This window comes from Saccostrea echinata, unplaced genomic scaffold (assembly GCF_033153115.1).
Source record: "Saccostrea echinata isolate AGI-Se365-2 ecotype Australia unplaced genomic scaffold, CSIRO_AGI_Sech_v1 ptg000033l, whole genome shotgun sequence".
Taxonomy (NCBI): domain Eukaryota; kingdom Metazoa; phylum Mollusca; class Bivalvia; order Ostreida; family Ostreidae; genus Saccostrea; species Saccostrea echinata.
Window position 1 is genome coordinate 27,289,210 of NW_026889782.1, and position 21,878 is coordinate 27,311,087.

Here is a 21,878-nt window from a genome sequence, read left to right on the forward strand (position 1 = left end):
GAACTATAAATAAGTATCGACTAAATATATCAATTAACACCAATAAAAATTTGTAGCCGTCGTTGTGGGACGAAATATTACTGACGTCAGCTAAGTCACCATCCCACATAGAGTTGATTGTGTTCACTATCACTTTAGAGCGCGGGAATGTCTTACGAATTGGCTTATAAAGACTATAGGGGTCTTCGTTGTTTAAAAATTGTCTAATTCTCTGTCTGCCAATCTTGTATTTGCCTTCTTGTTTAACGGCTTGATACAATTTTTCGGGACCTGCAAATGCTCCCGGTTTACCGGGAGTGTAGTAGAGTTCCTTTAAGTAATGCGTGTAGTTTGACATACTGAGATACACTGATAATCTAAATTCGATTCACACCTTTTATATTCAAGAAACAAACCATAAAGCAGGCAACTAGTTACAATTCGTTTTTTATTTTCTGTAAGAATAAAAAAAATACATGAATTGATATATACAATTATTCTTTCATTTATTTTGGATTCAGTATGCATGTCCATAATGTCAATCAAGATCACTCTCGATTGATTCATTGTCCTGTAAATCACCCAATTGCATTCCACGGACATATTGTCTTGGTCCTCGTAACCGAACGGGGTACATTCGGGACAGTTTAACATCCCAATCTGATTCTGATGAGAATCGCTGTACATGCAGAGTTCGGTATCTTTTAGTTCTGGAACACATTCATGTATCTCGTTGAGAGCATCTCTAAGTCTGGCTAATTTGTTTCTGTTCAAAGTTACTCCTTTCTTTGTCGGTATGGGTTCTGGGGCATCGTCGGGCTTCCAAAAGTGTCTTATATCCACTGTAGGGTAACCTGATGACAACGAAACGAACACGCCACCGCCAATATGCCACTGTACTTCTCCATCCTCTTTTCCGGCGTTGTCTATGTAGTCTTGGATATCTGGTAAAAGGGATTCAAATTTTAACCAACGAGCCAAAGTAAAGGTAACTCCTTTCTTGGTGGCAATGAGACGACCGTGAGATTCTGCGAGATGACGAATGTGAACATAAAGCGTTCCCTTGAAAGACATAACGGTGAGAAACAGGTCATTAAAGTCGTCCAGACCTATCCTACATTTTGGCTCCTGAGACTGTTGGTGTTTAGCTTTCTTTGATTCGTTTCTGGAATCCCGTCTTTCTTTGGTAGGAATGACCAAGGATCTTGCCATGGCTAATTTTTTTTCGTATTCAGACTTCGTATCATCGTCATTGGTCATTAAGAGTCTCGATAAATCAGCTTGATTGGCTTTCATTAATGCCACTCTGAGTCCCATAAAAGCCCTCGATCCTCGACGTAAAATGATACTAATCAGTTTTCTGTTTTGGTCTTAACTGGTTTTTTCGGCTTCTATTTGTTGCCTCATTTCATCGGTAATTTTGTTTGAAGCATACAGATGTTCCGCTACTTGAATTGCCATCATCTTCTTCACCAATATGGAGTAGTTTGCTTTAATAAGATTTTGATGTTTATTCTCCATCTCTGTTCGCAGGAAGAATCTCGACGGTAAGAAAATAAAGTTAACTTGTATTCTCTCTGAGACTTGCTCAGGACTGGTGAATATCTTTCAATTCGATAAAGTTTATATACGATTCAATCAAGTTGGTCTATGACTGTATACTCATATCCACTCAACGTCATATCCACTCTTCATTTTTTCCTTGAAATTAGCAATGCATTCCTCTTTTCCGTTTAACCATTGACTCTCTTGTAAAATCCATTTCTTCTCATCCTTCTTAAAGCATTCCAGGCTACAATTTTCCATTTGTACTGCTTTCCCTGAGTTTCCATCGTTATCACAGATCCACTAATTTTATATGGTATTTATTATAACATTTTTGTGACGTCAGTGACTGTGTACTCATCCCTTGACTGTGTACTCACTCCGGCCCACTTCGACTGGAACTATAGTAAGTGCCCGAGTTACTCGTGTAACAGCCGAACAGGTAGAGTTGCGACTATAGTGACGTCATTTCAACTTTGAACTCTACCCTAGTACGACCCACGTCTTGGCCTGAATTAGTAGAGTTTCAAGATGGCAGCGGATGGAAACAACGTGGACTTGTAAGTATAAACAATTTGGAATATCAGAGGTTTTATTATAAAAAGCTGATAAAAAAGAATGTAGAAAGATAACTTAACCAGCAAATCTTAAACTGCGCGGGTTTCTATTTTTAGTCGAGCCGGATTTTTTATGCATGAACAAAATTAATACAAATATGCTGTAATGAATAAAACTTATCATTTCTCCACTACAGAATTACCGTTGAATTTCCATGGAATGGTATCCAGAAACAATGCCCCCTGAATTATTGCAGATGGTGAATGATCCTAACTGTGGTAAGGTGTTAAAAGTCTAATAGATTTCTTTCCTTCTGTCCATACTGCATAAGTATGTTGGCTTTAATGCATTATTTTTCAGTTTTATGTTGTATAAATGGCCTGTATAATTGTTATATGCTCATGATAATTAATGGGGTGTAAATTATTTTTTTTTTTGAGTTGTCTATTTTTACAGATCCAGCAGTGAAAGAATCTATTTATCAAGAACTATTTCAAAAAGACAACAGTGCGCCAATGGAAGAATGCAAAGATGAGTCTGAGGCTGATACATCAAATACTTCAAATGAAGCAGAATGTTCTAGTGGAGCTGAAAAGGTACAGCCAACTGCTATATTTATGAAGAAAAAAATCTAAATGTTTACTGGGGTAAAAACCTTGATGACTTATTATCCCTTACAGGCGGTTCTTCATCTACCTTCTCGTGGCCTTCTACCTGTCCATCTACTATAGATGTTTCTCTGAAGAGTTATCACCATTTTCCTTATGCTCATCCCATGGATTTAATTGCAATGAATGCATGCAAATTGGACCAAATTCATTTTTAACTATAGCAGAATTTTCAGAGATTTTGACCACTAAGCTAGCAGAAGTAGTATCAAGGTAATATTCTTATTGAGAGCAGTATTAGTTTTATGAAATGAAAAACGTGTTTTACTCTGATCAGTTGTATTTTCTATGACCCAAGTAAATGCTTTTGTCAAACAGTTTTCATGAAATAGGAGTTCCAATTTTTTATACAATGTAATTATTGTCAAGGATGGCAAACTATTATATTAAAGTTTCATCAAGATAGTAAGCTCTGAAGATTTTCAGAAGTGTCTCTATCTTCCCAAGAAAGAATTTTTTGAAATTATAGACACAACAGAGAATTACAGCCATGGTTTTTTAGGGTTGTTCATAAGAATTGAAATAGAAGGGAACAAGATAATAGTAGAAGGGTGACTTGGGTTCCTCCCTTAGTGGGGGTTGAGAGGATGATAATAGAATAACCAGCGGATTATATCAATATACGTGGGAAAATTCAGTGCCCCCTCCCAGGTCTTAAGCACAGCCACAACCCTGATTTTCCCACTGCTTTTTTGGGGCACCTTTCAATTGCTCTTTTGGCTTTTTACATTTTCATCAATTTCAGGTCCACATCTGGACAGAAGAAGAAGAAAAACTACTAATATCAGCGAGAGAAGATATTGATGATGAATTTCATAAACTAAAAAACCATGAAGTGTTATGGGCAAGAATCACAACAAACATGTATCGCAATGGTGTTAAAGTGACAAGATCTCAAGTAATGAATAAATGGAAAAATCTAAAAAAGAAATATCGCGAAGTTCTTGATGAAAATAACAAAACTGGTAACAAAAGAATAACATGGAAGCATTTAGATGCTTTCGACAAGACTTTTGGACATAAAGCATCCTCTAGGGCTGCTTGTACATATGACAGCAGCAAAAAAGAAAATAAACTTTCAAGTAGTGGTTCAGACCTATCTGCACTGGATTCTGCAGCCAAAGATTCAGCCGTAGTAGATGGTACTAAAGATCCCAAACAAAACAAGGAATCTGCACGTAAATAACGACTAAGGAAAAGGAAATCAGAATCTCTGTCATCTATGTTTGATCCGTTAGAAGATATTGGAAAGAAGATGGTGGAACAGATAAACACTAATCAGCAAGAAAAAATGGAGAGATTTGACAAATTTCTTGATATATTTTCAAAAACAAAAAATGCAGATTAAAATTAATTTTCATGATGGCGTTTCCATTTTGAAGGTGTAAATTAGTATAATTTACACCTGCCATGACTTGCAAGGAAGGACCTGTGCCATAAGATGTTGAACTGTTTTCTTTTTCAATATTTAATTTAATATTTTTCACTTTTGGAGTCTGATATGCCTATGGTATTGCAATTTTTTGAGCTTTAAATGATTTGTTGTATACAGTGTCATTCTGTTTGAGAATATGTGTACATTGTACATTTTAGATCACTGAGCAGATTTTGATCCATGATCTTAAGAGATGTTTTCTTCTAAATAATGATTTCAATTTTTTGTCTTGCAATAATATACATGTTATAGTTCTAAGAATATGTTCAGTCATTCTGACATGATTTCATTTCACAGAGGAAAAGTATTCCTGTAATTTTCTAGTCATTTTTTAACCTTTTTTTTTCATTTATTTTGTTATTGAACACAGTTGTTATTTTTTCTTGTTGTTTTATTATTAAAATTAAGATGCTAATTACAAGCTTTTCTGTTATCAACCAATAAAAAGTAAGCAACATCAATACGTAATACAGACTGTTCAATGTACAGTTCCATCATGGCAACATCTGCATAAGCTGTTGCCGTCTGTGAATTTCATCTTGTCCATCATTATATATGTTAGGAAAGTGATTTGGATGACCATCATTGTTTATTTCCACAAAGTCTTCCACACTGTCTTCATGAATGATACATAAGTTATGTAGAATGCACCCAGAAACGATAGTTTTTACAATTTCTTCTGGATGATGAATAGTGACCTCTGTCAAACGCCTAAAACGTTTTTTAAGATGGCCAATGCTACGTTCAACCACTTGCCTTGCTGATGATAATACCCTGTTGAACCTTCTCTGCTGAGCGTTTAATCTTCCATTGTCTTTGAAGGGAGTTATGAGCCACCGTTTCAGTGGATAAGCACTGTCAGCAATTATGTACTTATTGACATCCATGCAATTTCCTGTGGTGGCATTGGCAAATAAATTTGAATTTCTGAATACTCTCGCATCATGGGTTGACCCAGGCCATCCAGTGTAAATGTCTCTGATTAACATGTCATGGTCTACCACTATCTGAATGATGATACAAAAATTAGTACATGAATATCACTATTTAAGCAGGAACACAAACCTTGAGAAATTTCCATCTTATCTGATCTACTGAGATTTTATTCTTCATAGACCCAGGGATCTCTGATCTAAGGGGAGAACAATTGCAAGCTTTCAGAGATCCAGCTATGCTAAATATTAGAGACATAATAGCAGTTGCTTATGTCTATAAATATAAAGAGGAAAATCTAATTTTACACATGATAATACAAACCTGAAGCTGGATGGATGGAAAATGTTTTCTATTCATATAGTCAGTATCACCGTTGATGCAAGAAGCCAGGCGGATGTGTGTACCATCTAATACACCAGCTATATCTGGGAGTCCACAACGAAGTTGGAATTCTCTAGCGATTTCATTTTGTTCATTAAAATCTGGCCACTGTATAACCTGAAAAAAACATACAAATGTTTGAGAATCAAATCATCTTTTATGAATTTCAAAGTTCTGCGTCATGCTCATTTATATACAGATACTTACATTCCATAATTTTTCGTTAATAGCATTATTGACTCTTTTCAATGTGGCATGTACTGTTGACATTGATACGTCGAACCCGTGGCTGATTTCTCTCATAGACTGCTGATTTGCTATATACCATAGAAATAATAATACTTGTTTCGATGGGTCTAGTTCATCAGAACCACCTCCGTGTGTAGGAAATAGCTCTCCTCCGATCTGTTGCAGTATTACTTCAAACATTTCCTTACTAATTCGAAAGTGAAATTTGAAGTGTGTTGTTGTAAACAGTGGAACAGTATTTTCCGCATATCCCAATATTCTTAATGGCGTTGACCTCTTTTTCAGTAATAAAAACAGAAAAGTATGCTTCATGAAAGCATAAAATCGTTTGATATTCTCTCCTGCTTCGTCGTCAATAATAGTTTCATACAGTATGTACAAATGGGGAAAACTTTCGTCCATTGTTGAGTTTACTCGGGTAAGATCTATTGCTATTCGGCTCGTATCGGGGTAAGTTTAACAAAATATCTATTTTTAGAGTTTGTTGACGTAACTCGAGTATGAACTAAAGTTCCAGTTGAAGTCGCCCTCCTTGACTGTGTACTCACCCCTTGACTATGACCTCAATTATGACCTATGTGGGTGGGGTCTGGAAAACCCCATGACGTCATCGTGACTGTATGCTAACCCCCTTACTACTATTTACTTTCCTGTTCGACATTTTAAGCCGTGGATACCTGACGCTTGTGTCAATGAAGCCCCAAATTCTCAATAATCGTGATCATATCCTGTTTAAGTAATTTTATATGAATTTGGTATTACTCATGAAAAATTTATTCTTTAAACTTTACTCTCGCAAGTTGTGGCTGTAGCTTTGCTCAGTAGTTGTAGTACGTATTGGATCAAATCAAATCAAACTTCCATGAAAAAGAGCGCACTCAATGGAAGTTACATGTACTCTAGATCATGTAGATAGTCGCGAAAAAATCTACGGAATTCGCGTACCATCCTCGGCAAAATCATAGCCGGCAAAATTTCTCGTAAAGGCGGTTAATTTTGGCGGTTGCCGGCTCTTACTGAAAACACTGGTTACTAGTGGAGAAATTAAAATATGTCTGATGGATGAAGAAAATGGCTACCTAGATATCAAACTGGACATTGGAACCTTTCGAGGGGAACTTGTTAAGAAAGTTTAAAATGCAGCAACTTTCACTGCAGCTCAACTTGAGAACTGTGCTGTCGGGATGCTCCCATTTTATAACGAATCAACTGTGAATGGATCAGATGTCCAAACATTCACATTAATCTGAAGTGCATGTCTTAGAAGTTCACAATTTGTTTTAGATGTGATACCAATGATTTGACAGTCATACATATGTTCTATAAATAGCAGATGTATTTTTTTGCTTCATGTTTGTAACGTCACAATGTGAAAATGACGTCAATATGTAGGTGACTTGTTAAAAAAAATGCTTCACTCAGTCGTACTCAAGCAACGAACGGCTGTTAAGTTTAACTTATATCTTGGAAATTTCTTAGCAGTAGCATATAATATTTTGTACAAGGTTTATGAAGACAAAAGACTTGCCAGAGGTTCAATCAATAACTGGATTGATTGTTTTAGTGAAGGAAGGGAGATGGTTTTGTTTCCAAATGAAAGCAAGCTGAGGAAGAGATGTGTTTTAGTAGATCAATTTTATATGAAAGATCGCCAAGTTACAGTTAGAAAAATAGTTGAATATCTTAACATTAATCTTATTCTTAAAACCCTAAATTATCGTTTACTTTTAGACTTTAAACATATCAGATATGATAAAAAGAAGGCGCCCATCCTATATCCATATTGGACAAACGACGTTCCTAAGACAGAGGACTCGGGCTGTGATGGTCACCTTGCTCTATCTGGAAAAGGATATCCTTATCCACCCATCCTATTTCCGAGATTTGGCCATTTCTGACAAATGGACTGTTTTTGTTATAAAAATAACTAGCATGGTAAGAAATATAAGACTCGGAAAAATCTCTCAGCTTCTCTGAACAGAACGCTACGGAGCATGTCACGTGACCGCCTGGATCACGTGATTCGCTCATGGACAGAACGGTGGCAAATGTGCATTAAATTCGGAGAGGACTACTTTAAAAAATAATGAACACTGAAACTTAATTTTAAATTATTTCTTTTACGGAAGTAATTCAATTACTTTGCGAACTTTTTGATCACCCCTCGTACAGTGTATTTTGTATCTTTTTCCATATAATTTGCAACAGTGTTTTATTTTATTCCCATTTTGGTTACTTTGTTGCTTTTTTTTAAACAATTATTAACAAGATGATGCTATCCATCGAATAGTCACAGTAACTGTATTTTTTTAGGCACAACAAGGGTACATTATTTAGCTGGATATCATATGTCTACCTTGCAATGCATTTTTTTGTACTTAGTATTATTCCGAAAGCCAAATTAACAGGTGCATAGATTTTGTCATTGGGCTTAATTTATGTTGTCTTTTATACAATTATTAGCAGGATGATGCCACTGTTTAAATAGTCACAGTAACCGGTTTCTTTTTGGAGGCATCTAAATGGTTCCTGTATATGAAGCTGTATACCTTGCCGTGGATTTTTTGTCATACGTAGTATATAATATTAATCTTTTATATAATACAGATTATAAAAATGAATATGAGATAATCTCATTCAATTGAGTGAATAGCATTAAACAATTGAACAAAACTTGGTACAAGCTAACTAGCTCTATGAAAGTCAGCATCAGGATAAGTTAACTGGTATAGCAACTTCCTCTTCACATCCCGCTCAAGTGGAAATAATAGAAGCAAGTTCTCTCATCTATCTAGACAATCTATCCTAATCTCAATGCTTGCAAAAAGGAAAAGAGATGCGGGGGGGGGGGGGTCAAAAAGACACCATTCTACCAGGCAGCAAAGGCCTGGAGCTAAAGTGAGAGATGATCATCCCCCCACCATTCCCAGGAACTCTGAGATTGTGATGTTGCACCGGACGTTGGGGGGGGGGGGGTTTCCACCAGCCAATAATGGTAATTTTGAAAACTCAAATTTCTCTTTAGATTTAGATCTTTCTGATATCAGGTTAGCTGCTTTGATAATGTAGGTCAACACATCCCTTTGAAGCTTAAGCAAAAAACGTGGGATGGACAGTTTATTGATTTAGGTTTGCTGCTAAAATCAGCTAAGAAATTAACAATAGTTTGAGGGGTCAAAGGGAAATTAAAATTAGAGATAAAAAAATTCTGCATCGTCACGTCTAATGTTGGCTCATATCTGACAATTGAAAAATGGACAAATGCCTTCATGATTTACATGAGTGTTATGTTCGAAAAATACCAAACTGGGGCACAACAGTTTTTTAAAATACATGAGAGATACCAGACTAGCTGCCTCTTGATCTCAGGGCTGGTTCAAATACGATGAGGAGTATCGTCTAGGGAAAGTTAGCAATCCTGAATCATCCTGGGGTATTATAAGTCCGGAATTTTGGCTTTTGTATGTGATCATTCAAAGATCAATTTCCTTGGAAAATCAAAATCATTTCAAAAATACTAAACAATTTTCAGTTGAGAGCAGCACATCTGCTGCTACCCAGTATTGCTATCATTTAAATAGGTAAAAAGTGCAATTTCTTCCCAAGACGCAGGTTCAAGCATGTCTGCAAGAGGTGCGGAGGGAAACACCCAGCCACAAGGTGTTCTACCAAGAAGTCAGTTATATAAATTTGGCAAGACCCCAATCAAATTAGACAGAAATATGTTGTATACACAAAATTATCCAGATCATTTTAAGAGGAAGGTTTTCAACATGGTTTTAAACTACAATATTTTGGTCCTAGATCACCCAGGTTTTCAAAGAATCTTACCAGTTTAGGCAGACAATATCTAGTTGCAAAGCAAGATTTACAATGAGGATTCATTGGGGAGAGTTGAGGGCCCCTTTATAGAACAACCTTTTCCAACATTGCAAGATTCTCCATTGGGCCTTGTCCCCCAAAAAAGACGGCGACTACCGCCTTATTCACCATTTATCACGTCCAGAACCTGTTTCAATAAATGATTTTATTGAGCCAGAACAGAGCTCTATAACCTATTCAACGATAGATAATGCAGCTGCCACTATTGCCAAAGTAGAGAGGGGGGGGGGGGGCTTTCTTGCTCAGACATCAGCGTTTTGGACTTCCAACGTTTCGGCATGAGCATAACTGAGGAGACATTTTATCTGGTTTATTCCAGGTTTCAAGACCGTTTGGATACTGGGATCTTCAATACCTTATTGGGCTGGTGAGGAGGCAAGGAGGAGACCGGGTGGCAAGAACCTTAATCTTGGGGTTGACATCACTTGGAAGGGAATAAGAGGGCTGAAATGGAAAGACCTTGACAAAGTGTCAACAGAAGAACTCGAGCATCAACCATACCCAGATGTATTGGTCATTCACGCAGGGTCAAATGATCTCATAACATGTGGAAAAACAGCACTAAGATTTCATATGAAATTCGATGTAGTCTGTATCGTTATAATGTATTGCTTCCCAAGACCCTGTTCCTTTGGTCAAAATTGCTTCCACTTTACTGGCATGGCACACCTCTAGGCAAGGGTGGGGCTAAGATTGATTTTAAAACGGCGTAATGTTAACAATTCCATTAGAAAACTCATAACATCCGAAGTTAATGGGGCTTGCATTGTTCACGACAAAAATACCAGTGTGCGTCAAAGCAGTTTATTTAGATATGATGGAACTCATTTATACGATTATCCATAACACTTTTTACAAGACCTTTCAAAATGTACTGTGGAATTTACCTCATTACTTTAAAGTTTAACTTATTTAAAAAAAATATTGGGAATAACTTTGGAATGAGAGGAGATAGTGTTTTTATTTTTAACATATGCATTTCCCGTGAAAACCATTTTTTATTTTTAAGTTCTGACCTTGACCAAGAAGTTTGACCTATTTTTCAAAAATGGTAACTTTGACCACAAGAGACAGGTCATTCATATTTTTAATAAGTGCTTTACTTGACAAGGTTTTGAAGAAGATGGAATGTTAATTGTTTGGCTCATGATCTTGAAGGTTGATGCGGATTTGTCATTTATCCTGTCCTTAAGGACAGATAATGCAAACAAATTTTTATCAGAAATCTTGAAAATAATAACTTGGTCAACTTAAGTAAAATGAACAAGTTTAGCCAAACAGATTTGAATTCCTCAATCACAGTTTCCCGATAATGCAATTTGAATTGTAAAAAAGTTCTATAGATTAATATTAGATGGTTGCTAAAAGGTAGAATTTTGAACATGATATAAAGTTTAAAATTCTTACATAGCTAAGCAATTTATTATTCGCATTTCTTACAACCAAAATATGTTCAAAATCATATATACAATCCAGGCATCCATCCTAAGAAAAGACGTATTACGTTGTTGTCCCCCGCCTTCACTGAAAGTGGGGGATATTAATTTGGGTCTGTCTGTCTGTATTTCTGTCTGTAACACTTTAGTTTCCGCCCGATAACTCGAGAGCCCTTTGAACTTTCGCAATGAAATTTTGCATAGCAACGCCCTATGGCCTAAAGAAGAACTCTATCGATTTTGAGGTCCAAAGATCAAGGTCATAAATTCTGTTTTAGCACTTTCGTTTCCACGCGATATCTCAAGAATCCTTCGAGCTTTTGTAATGAAATTTTACATATCCACTCCCCGTGCACTAGGAGACCCTATTGATTTCGAGGTCAAAGTTCAAGGTCGTAAATTCATACATTCCGTTTTTGTGTAACACTTTCCGGGGGATATCTCAAGAAGCTTTTGCATTGAAATTTAACACTATTAATTCCCTAGGGCCTCTCTCACCCCTCCAAAAGTGTCCCGCCCAGTTTTTTTTAATTGTATTAAAAGTCACTTGGTACTGTTTTTAGCACAGGGGCATGTGGAGAGTTATTACGTATAATACAGGTTGTCCAAAGAACCCATATTATTAATATTTTTGGTTTACGGGAGATAACTCTTTCATTTTCCGGAATGTGAAATCGGAAGCATACAAAATAATATGTATGCCTGCTGTTTAATAACACAACGTGCTGCAACCCTCCTTTTTTATAGGGGTAACATTTTTGGGTCTCGTCCTGGATTTTATCATGGCAAAGTTCACAGAGATGTTGGAGGTGAGATAAAAGCTGATGATGGTACCACTCGATGTATTGAATGGAATTCTGGAGAAATTCGGGGAGTTGGTGGATACCTCCAAGGGACAACTAGTGGTGGCGATACAAGCAGATAAGTACATCATGAAAGAAATGGAAATGTGTGGACCTTACAAACAGCACAAACTGATTTTTGGAGACCAGTTTTTTTAACAACAAATGAAGTCCATTTGTTAGATAATACCAAGACACATGGGGAGTTACCTGACGAACTCAACAAAAACTTAAGGTTGCCATTTAGTACAAATATCATTTCTGCTTGAACTTTCAGTAAGGCATCTCGGCTATACATAATTAGCGTCTCTCAAATGGTGACCTAGATTCTCATTGGTTAAGAAATTCATAACATTGGCAACTTTAGGTTGTTGTTAACAAACAATGAGATGACATTAGATTGTTGTTAACAAACAATGAGATGACATAAGCCAAACCTCTTTACTGTAAGAATGAAATATATGGAGATAACGAACAGTATTCACGCTCAAAAGTCCATTAGTCGCCCGCGTGGCGCAGTGGTTAGAGCGTCTGCTCTAGAGTCGCGGAGTAAGGAGTTAATCCTTACGTCGCGGGTTCGAATCCCACTGTGGGACGTGGAGACCGGTCCTTCGGATGAGACCGTATAAACCGAGGTCCCGTGTCGCAGTAGGTGCTGGCACGAAAAAGATCCCTCACTGCTCAATGGCCGTAAGTGCCGAGTATAGGACAAAATTTGCAGCTCTCCACCGGCAAGTGGTGGCGTCTCCATATGAGTGAAAAATTCTCGAGAGGGACGTTAAACAACAAACAATCAATCAATCAATCAAAAGTCCATTAAACAATACAAAATAGGAGCAGAGCAAACACGGACCCTGTAAGAAACGATGTAATTAGTTCCTTGTGTCACTCGTTGACGTCTGAACCATTTTTGTTCCATGTGTATTTCACCCGTGAATAAGAGCTGTGTAAATTTCAGTATTGATGAGCTAATCTGGCAACCAATGAGAATCTAGGTCACTATTTGAGAGACGATAATTATGTATAGCCGAGAATATCACGCCTTGTTGAAAGTTCAAGCAGAAATGATATTGTTGTGAAGTGCCTTAGTATAAGGGAGTACAATATTTAGTTCGTATAATTTTAGTGAAAATGGTGAGGGGCAACATAGGTTACAACCCACCTGAGCTGTGGACCTGGGACAGGTGTCAAAAGACTTCTGTATGAATCCAGGGTAAATTCACAACTGGTTTGATACGGTAGTTCAGTGATCAGCTGATCGTGACGTATACAAATATATACATCCTGAACCCGAACTATTTTATAAAACCTTTTATCACTACAATATTTGTACTATGAACGCTGGTTAGCTATCCTACAGGATTCGGTTGCACGAACGGTAGTTAAATTAACTCCCAGTTAGTGTCGTAACTAGCTGTTAAATTTTTAACGACGAGTTACGTAACTGTCAGTTAAAAATATGTTGTTCGAAAGTCTATTAAAAATAAATTAGCTAACTCACATTTAATTGATGTCTTATAGTTAACTCTCTGTTAAAATCGTTCCACACGCGCATTTCCTTTACTATGGTTAAACAGTTCTGACGTCATAATTAAAATGACGTCAATTCATAAATGTTGAAATTTGCTAAGGCTAATTAAATAAATTTTACATTAAATGTTAATCTTATATTGGTAAAATATTTTGAATATATTATTAAAGATAGTTACTTCAAATATGAATTTTTACATTGAACGATAGTCAATTTACTTGCAATATAAACAATGCAATTACAATTAAAGTATGTACATGTCATGGCCGTAGGAACCGGGGGGGGGGGGGGCGTGCCCCCCCCTTAATAATTTTGCCGACATATAGAGTACTATAGAAAAAATAGATACTATATGCTTGTGCCCCCTCAATGAAAATACCTGATGACCTTTTTTTTTTTTTTTTTTTTTTTTTTTTGCTTGTCAAGGAATTTTTGGTAGTTGATAGTGCCCCCCCCCCACAACTGAAATTGCTTCCTACGGGCCTGCATGTAGTTTTCTTTATTACGTTTTAGCAAGAGGCATTGGTTTTTTTGGGAGGGAAAATTGAAAATAATTTTTTTAAAAATCTCTCAAAAAGCGGGATAGGAACTCTCCCCCCCCCCCCCGTTTTACCTGCCTGAAGTTTGTGGAATTGAGCGATTAGCCTATTTTTCAGTAACTTGTCTGAGGTTAAAATTTTTTTGAAATGATGATCTTTTTGATAAAATATATTGACATTTAATGGTATGCATAATGTCATTGTATAATGACATTTATTGTATGCATAATCGGATAAAAAAAAGTACCCTCATCTCCACTCAAATGGAATCATGTCGTTTTGTTGTTCTTTGAAGATAATATCACAACATATATCCGCAATATATGTATACATGTAGAAAACAACCTTGCCTAAATCGAAATCGGGATTGAGTTTGCTCAAGTCAGACATTTCTATTATCTCTGTATAAGTTCTTCCTTCCACGCAAACAAGTTTTGAAACGATAACAAGTCTGCCATTTTGATTTTAATGCTTAATTAAATATTTAATGTACCTAGGTAACTTCAGTTAAATCTGTTAGTTAAATTAGAAAATTTATCAAGCTTTAACTAATAGTTAACTTTTGTGCAACCGGTTTAACTCGCCGTTAAATTTAACGTCGGGTTAACGCAAAGTTAACGGCCAGTTAAATTTAACTAACGTTCGTGCAACCGGATCCAGGAGTTTAATTTTGACATTGTTTACAAGCCAGGTAAGGAAATGCGTGTAGCTGATGTATTATCTCGTGACATGCCAGATAACAACAAAATGACACCAGTTCCGACAGTCCAGACCAAATTCTCTTCTTTCCCCACATTAAAGAGGAAACTGGATAAATTCATTTTCTATTTGAAAAACATAGGCCACAAGGAACTTGATCATATCCGACTGGATACAAAACGTTTTCTGGACAATGAATATGATGCAAATACTGATGAACCAACTGCAACCATATTTCCAAAACCACAAGAAATCTCTGATTTCCCACCATGGAGGAAATATCCCAATGTAAAGCCATTTCCAATATGCTCCATACCATAAAGCAGCCGAAGTGGACAGTCGTAAACTTGCTGACCACGTAAAGAGTGTATGTGACAGTGACACTTATTCCAAGTAGTGCATTTTTCTGGTGAACCAGCTCAGGTTTCTATGTGGTTACCAAGGGGAGCATTGAACACAAAAATCAATTAAACAAAATCCTCCTAAAAATTGGCGGCTAAGAAAAGTGTGAATTCAACTTTTAGTAGTGGTTGAATGCTACAATTTTTTTATCATTATATCATTGAATGTATTATCTCGTTAATCGGAATGAGAATGTGTTTCTGTATGAGTTAATGTAATGTTTAATTTCAATCATAATTAGGTCGTGTTTTAATTATTCGATTTGCATTGCGGCATATTTATACAGTTGATCTCTGGGTTCGCTTTAAGGATGAGGTTTACTCAGGTTTCAGAAGACAGAAGGGAAATTTTATAAAGTACAATATGTTAAATCAAAAATTGTTCTAAATGAATAAAATAACCAAGTTTTAACTCAATATCAATTTAAAAATTTAATATTTTATTATTTGAAGAAAATATGCAAGAACAAAAGTCAATATATGGTAATGCAGAGGAAATTCGGACTAAATTTTTCATTTTTGTCACAAAATTATATTTCTTGCAATATCAATTACAAAGTAAAGGTTACATGTATTTTTAAACATTTTGCAAATATTATGTGTGTTAAAGCTCTTGAATTATTTCAAATAATTGAATGTCATGAAATAAAGAAAATAAAAAATAAGAACAAAAACCATTCCAGACAACATATCTCAATAATTTGATCATTGACGTTATTTAATTTTAATACCATTTTAATACCATTAAAATCAGGGGCAACAAAAGTAAACTGAGGCTATAAATAATTTAGAGTTCTTATCATTCAGATTTTTGTAATATTAGATTAAAAATGGTGAATAAATAGAAATCTGACAGAGGAAATTCGGACTGTAATAATTAATAAGTTTATGGCCCAAACTCTAATCATTTATTTATATGAAGTAACGCTGTTCCATTGCTATTATATTTCATTATTTAAAGAGTTTTGTTGCTTGTAATATTTTGTGAGTAAAGCAAAAACTGGTCATAGTGTGAAAAATTGAGGTATTTTCCGAGAAATACTCAGGGGCCACTAGCGTGAAAAGTAGGTCATTGACCTAGTTATTTGAAATTGAAATTTAACACAAGAATCATAAGTGAACAATGTGCAATAGGTGGTTTTTCGTTCTTATCAGTGAAATTTTTTGTCATCTGAGTAAACGTCATCCTTAAGCGGGAAGAATTTGAGTCAATCCGCCTTTCTGACCGTCTGTAACAGGAAAATTTGAACAAAAAGCGGGAGGACGCAGAATATGCCTTTACTTAAAAGAGTTATCTTGTCCAACTTCCAGAATAATGGTGGAATACAATATCAAACAATCATCTAAAGTCGCAAGGAAAATACACCCAATATGAATATATATTTTCAAAGTAGCCAATTTTTAGCCGGGTTCATTGCTCTTAGAACAATAGTGGCTTATGTTAAGGTGCTCAACCGGACATTCTGCGTCCTGCAAAAGGTATTCATTTCGAAACACATATATTTCAGGTTCATCCTCTTTGGAGATTAGTTGCAATATTGCCAGCATGATTGGCCAGTACCCAGTTTTACGATAGCCTTATAAAAGAATACGTCCAACTGCTTCCCACTCAATTGCTCCAAAATCGTGTCACAATGACGGAACTTTTGCATCTCTTCCAAGGGTACAGAGCTCATAGAAACTTGTCCAATATCCTCTACGAAGATCTCGGAAGAACCCCTTCTGGCCCCCTCTCACTCCATTTGGCAAAACTCTTGTAATGGTCAAAACTTTTGATATGATTGTAGGGTCTTTAAAATATCCTGTTAATTTTTGGAAAGCTATTAGACCCCTGTTTATTTGCATATTTACATTAACTTCACAGGAATCGGCCGGTGGTAGAGGCTGATGGGGATTGTGTAAGGTTGAAGGGATCATTGGTGTTTTGTTAAGAAACAGTGAATGAAACATCCACGTCTACATAGTGGAAATCAGTATGTAAAATCTGGCTCTAGTGGAACATCGGCCAATTGGACTGCTCTGGCAAGAACGTCCTCTGTGTTACTGCTCTCCAGAAAATCTATGTCCGGTAGTTCATGATTATCTTCTGAAATTTCCAAAGGTTTTGTTTTCCTAGCAGAAGTACCATGAATATCTGTATTTTTGACCTCTCCACTTTCCAATACTTTTATTTCCTCGATTAAACTTTCCCTTCTTCATGACTTCTTTACTTTGTTTCCTGAATCGTATACCTTGGACTCTTGCAGTTCATCTGAGGAATCATATCTTGCTTATTTGACGAAGTTTCCTGTATTAATTGATTTTTTAACTTTCTTCTTTAGACATTTGTGGCTTGATTTTTGGCAAATCATCAGAAGACTTAAGATCTCATCGGCCTTATTGGTATTCGCCTTACATATATTTCTGTTTTTATTTTTCAATTTTATTTTCTTCTTTCCAGAATCAATGTGTGATACGGCATTCTCTGAATCAAATGAATTTAGATCTTTTAGGATTGTACACAAATAAAGGCGGAGTGTTCTCATTTGGAATTTAGCATAAATGTCACTGATTGTCTGTCCATTAGTTATTTCTCATAAATTGAAGTCACATAGTTTGTATGTGAAGTCTGAAAGTTGGCCAAGCGTAGAAACTCCTTCAGGAAAGAAAAGTGATATCGCCTTTTCGAGTACAGAACCAGCTGTGACAGATTTTTAGGTCACCTGAGTCACTCAGGTCACCTATTGCTATCCGTTTTTGTCCGTCGTCGTGCGTCAGTGCGTTAACATTTGAACATTTTTAGCTTCTTCTCTGAAACCGCTCAACCAATTTCAACCAATTTTGGCATATAGCATCTATGGGTGAAGTGGAACAAAAATTGTGAATTTCATGGTCCCTGTCCCCCTGGGGCCTGAGGGGTGGGGCTAAAACCACCAAAAATAATGCAATCTTTTAAAATCTTCTTCTTTACTCCTGGACATCAAGCAGTCTAACTGTTGGCATCATTGTAATAACCATTGAGCCCTCTACCAAAATTGTGAAATTCATGGACCCAGGGTCAGGGGTTCTGGTCCCAGGGTGAGGCTATTTAGATCATATAGTGAAAGTGCATTACTTCTTTGAAAATCTTCTTCTCTGCTCCTGGGTATTAAATACAGTAACTAAGTACATAGTTATGAAGAGCAAGACTGCCTCTTCCAAAGTTGTGAAATTCATGGCCCGAGGGTCAGGGGTTCTGGTGTTAGGGCGGGGCTCTATTGATTATATAGTGAAAATACATTAATTGTTTGAAAATCTTCTTCTCTGCTCCTGGGAATTAAATAAAGTAACTAAGTATATAGCTATGTTGAGCAAAAGTGCCTTTTCAAAATTGTGAATTTCATGGCCCCAGGGTCAGGGGTTCTTGTGTTAGGGCGGGGCTCTATTGATTATATAGTGAAAATACATTAATTGTTTGAAAATCTTCTTCTCTGCTCCTGGGAATTAAATAAAGTAACTAAGTATATAGCTATGTTGAGCAAAAGTGCCTTTTCAAAATTGTGAATTTCATGGCCCCAGGGTCAGGGGTTCTTGTGTTAGGGCGGGGCTCTATTGATTATATAGTGAAAATGCATTAATTCTTTGAAAATCTTCTTCTCTGCTCCTGAATATTTAATAAAGTAACTAAGTACATAGTTATGATGAGCAAGAGTAAGTCTTCCAAAATTGTGAATTTCATGGCCCCAGGGTCAGGGGTTCTGGTGTTAGGGCGGGGCTCTAATGACTTATAATATAGTTAAAATACGTTAATTCTTTGAAAACTTCTCCTCTGCTCCTGGGCATTAAGGTGATAAACTAAGTACATAGTTATGATGAGGAGGTGGGCCTCTTCCAGAATTGTGAATTTCATGGCCCCATGGTCAGGGGTTCTGGTGTTAGGGCGGGGCTCTATTGATTAGATAGTGAAAATGCATTGATTCTTTGAAAATCTTCTTCTCTGCTCCTGGGTATCATTTAAACAAACTAAGTGCATGGTTATGATGCATAAGGATGCCCTTTTTAAAAATTGTGAATTTCATGGCCCCAGGGTCAGGGGTTCTGGTGTTAGGGCGGGGCTCTATTGATTAGATAGTGAAAATGCATTGATTCTTTGAAAATCTTCTCTGCTACTGGAGATTATTTAAACAAACTAAATGCATGATTATGATAGGCAAGGATGCCTCTTCCAAAATTTTTAAATATATGGCCTCGGTTTTTGGGGTTCTTGAGGAGGGGGGGGGCTGTATTGATTATATAGTGAAAAAGCATTAATTCTATTAATTAATCATTAATTAATCCTGTCTGCTCCTTGGTGATGAGTTGATAAATAAATTGCTTAGCTATGATGAAAATGGGAGCTTCAAACAGAATTTTTAAATCTTGTGGTCCTAGGGTCAGGGGTTCTGGCATAACGGGGGGGGGGGGGGCTTTTCCAAATTTGTAAATTTCTTGACCCTTGGTCTTGGGTTCTGGTGTTAGGGTAAGGCTTTGTTGAATCTTTAGTGAAAATGCATTGTACCTGTGAAATTCTTCTCTGCTTCTGGGCATATCGGAAGAAAACTGAGTAAAAGTTTAAATGATATAAGTAAGCGTATTTCTACCAGATTTTGAACATCTGGACCATTTGTCTAAGCATTCTAGTCCTGGGCAGGGCTCTATTAATTTGTATTCTACTGAGAGAAGTTATTCCCCTTTTCCATTCACCTTTGATAATTAATCACTGTAAATAATACATTTGGAAGGTTAATAGAGTAGATAATTATGCAAGAATGTTTATCATATAATTCAAAAAGTATTTTCTTAGTTTTAATAATCAGGTTGACCTGTAAGTAATAGATAAATAAAAATGAGACAAAAATAAGTTATCTTATTAAAAGTTCTTCAAAGACCATAAGAGAGGTCAATGCTAGAGGTCTTAATATGGGTTTAAAAATAGTACAGAAGCACTAATAGTTTGTTAATAGTCTGCATGTGATAGTGTTAAGTGGGGGACAGATTAGAACTTAATTTATGAGTTGATACTGAATACTAGACTAATTATTTTGTTGATCCTCATCTTCCTTCTTCTCTTGCTTTAGGGCAACAAAGCTTCATCTATCAGTGTATTTAACTTCTAAATTGTTGTATTATACTCAGGTGACCGTTAAGGCCCTTGGGCCTCTTGTAGTAGTTTGACAACTCTGCTCTCTACCCCTCTTGGTGAAAGTACTTGTTTGTACGAACATGATTTTAGGCTAAAGTTCATCCATCTTATTTCTACATTTCTAAAGGATCTGGTAGCATTTTCTCTAATACCTTTGTTGTCAGTACTAGTAGTCTGTTAGCTAAACTTTTGTCGCATCCGGTCTAGCAAAATTCTTTCAAATTTGCTGTTAGAGCAGTATTGCCTTGCTGCAACTCTATCACCCTTTAAAGGCAAAAACTGCATTAAATTCTTCATCATCAATCATGGGTAGGGTGACCTCATCAATCTGAAAATTTGACAAAGTATAAAATAGTGAGGATCTGCATGGTTTATGTATGTTTCATGAACAGTTTTTTTTTTATAATCAGTTATTTATACATGTACTATTATTTGAAATGATTGACTTGATTTTTTGTGTTTTAATGCCAGAAAATCGTCTTTTGTTTCAGATATTGTACACATACTGTTTCTAGGGTTTTTTTTTTAAATTATGTTTTTGCGAAGTCCTGAGCTTCCGATTTAGATGGCGCAGATTCTGAATTTAAGGTTTAAATGAATTTACAAGAAGTGATCAGATGAGCTAGAAAAATATGTTCATCTAACACCATCGACCTATTCGTGCACAGGTTAATAAAGTCTTGTCTAGAAAAATGTTCCAACAGAGACATATATATATATATAGTTATTTTGAGAGTCCTAACATTAATTTAGAGTGTACAGGTACCGGTAATAGTATGCTAATACAGTAGCTTTAAGGTAATTCAAAAAATCATTTTAGCTTCATGCTTTGCAAAACACATTACTGAAAGGTATTTCAATGCAATGTATTTTTATAGGGGCTTTATAATAATTATATACGTATGTATAAAAAGCATAGTATGAAAAGGGAAGGGGCTTGAGCTATTCATTTTTGACTATTTAGTTGAATGTAGAGAAGGGTCTTAACGGTAATTCGGTCGCCTGAGCTATTGCAACCCAGATGGTCATGGATTACCTCCTTGAGACAAAGAGGTCTGTAAAAAGATATTGTGGAATATTTAAATTTTAAACCTATAATATTTTGATATTTTGTTTACTAATTAATATACTTTACCACTAAAAACCATACTCAAAGTTATGGATGTAATTTGCCGATATGATCCAGCCTCTAAGAAATCATAGAATGACAATCCAATAATTAAATTAACTTGGTAACCGTTGAAACGATGAAAATATTGATCTTGATCAAATACATGATTTAAAGGATCAAAATAAATTAGTCAGAGCCACTATTTCTTGAAAGTGCTTCTACTGCAGTCATTTTCTGTCGTTTTGAAATCATATATATAAAATAGACACTGCTGCTTTCACTAATTATTGAAATTTGAGGTAAAAAAAATGATAAGTCAAGATAAATTCAGACCTGTTTACCCATATTGTTGTCTCTCAGTATTTCTCATTTGATTTGTCAATGAGATTTGGCATTTGCCTGTAAGATTCACTTTCAATCGATTTTACATACATTACTAGTGAACAACTACATTTCTGATTACCAAAACATGGTTAACATTATACCTGGTTTTCTTTCGACAGGTGTCTGTCATTTTTTAAACCACCGCATTTTGGCAAACCACAT

The 21,878-nt window shown here is 36.0% G+C and overlaps 1 protein-coding gene, 1 long non-coding RNA gene and 1 pseudogene across 2 annotated transcripts in view; 1 reads left to right on the plus strand and 2 right to left on the minus strand.

Annotated features, from left to right (window-relative positions):
• The window catches only part of LOC133198813 (uncharacterized), an 801,505-nt gene that overhangs the window by 496,027 nt on the left and 283,600 nt on the right, over positions 1-21,878 (plus strand). The window lies entirely within an intron of this gene.
• Positions 518-1,554, minus strand: LOC133198810 (uncharacterized; annotated as a pseudogene).
• On the minus strand, positions 4,680-6,113 carry LOC133198811 (uncharacterized). Its single transcript, XM_061334789.1, has 3 exons — positions 5,710-6,113; positions 5,443-5,619; positions 4,680-5,192 (listed from the first exon to the last, which is right to left on the minus strand). Exons 1-3 carry the CDS (start codon positions 6,061-6,063, stop codon positions 4,680-4,682), a joined length of 1,044 nt encoding a protein of 347 aa, XP_061190773.1. The 5' UTR covers positions 6,064-6,113.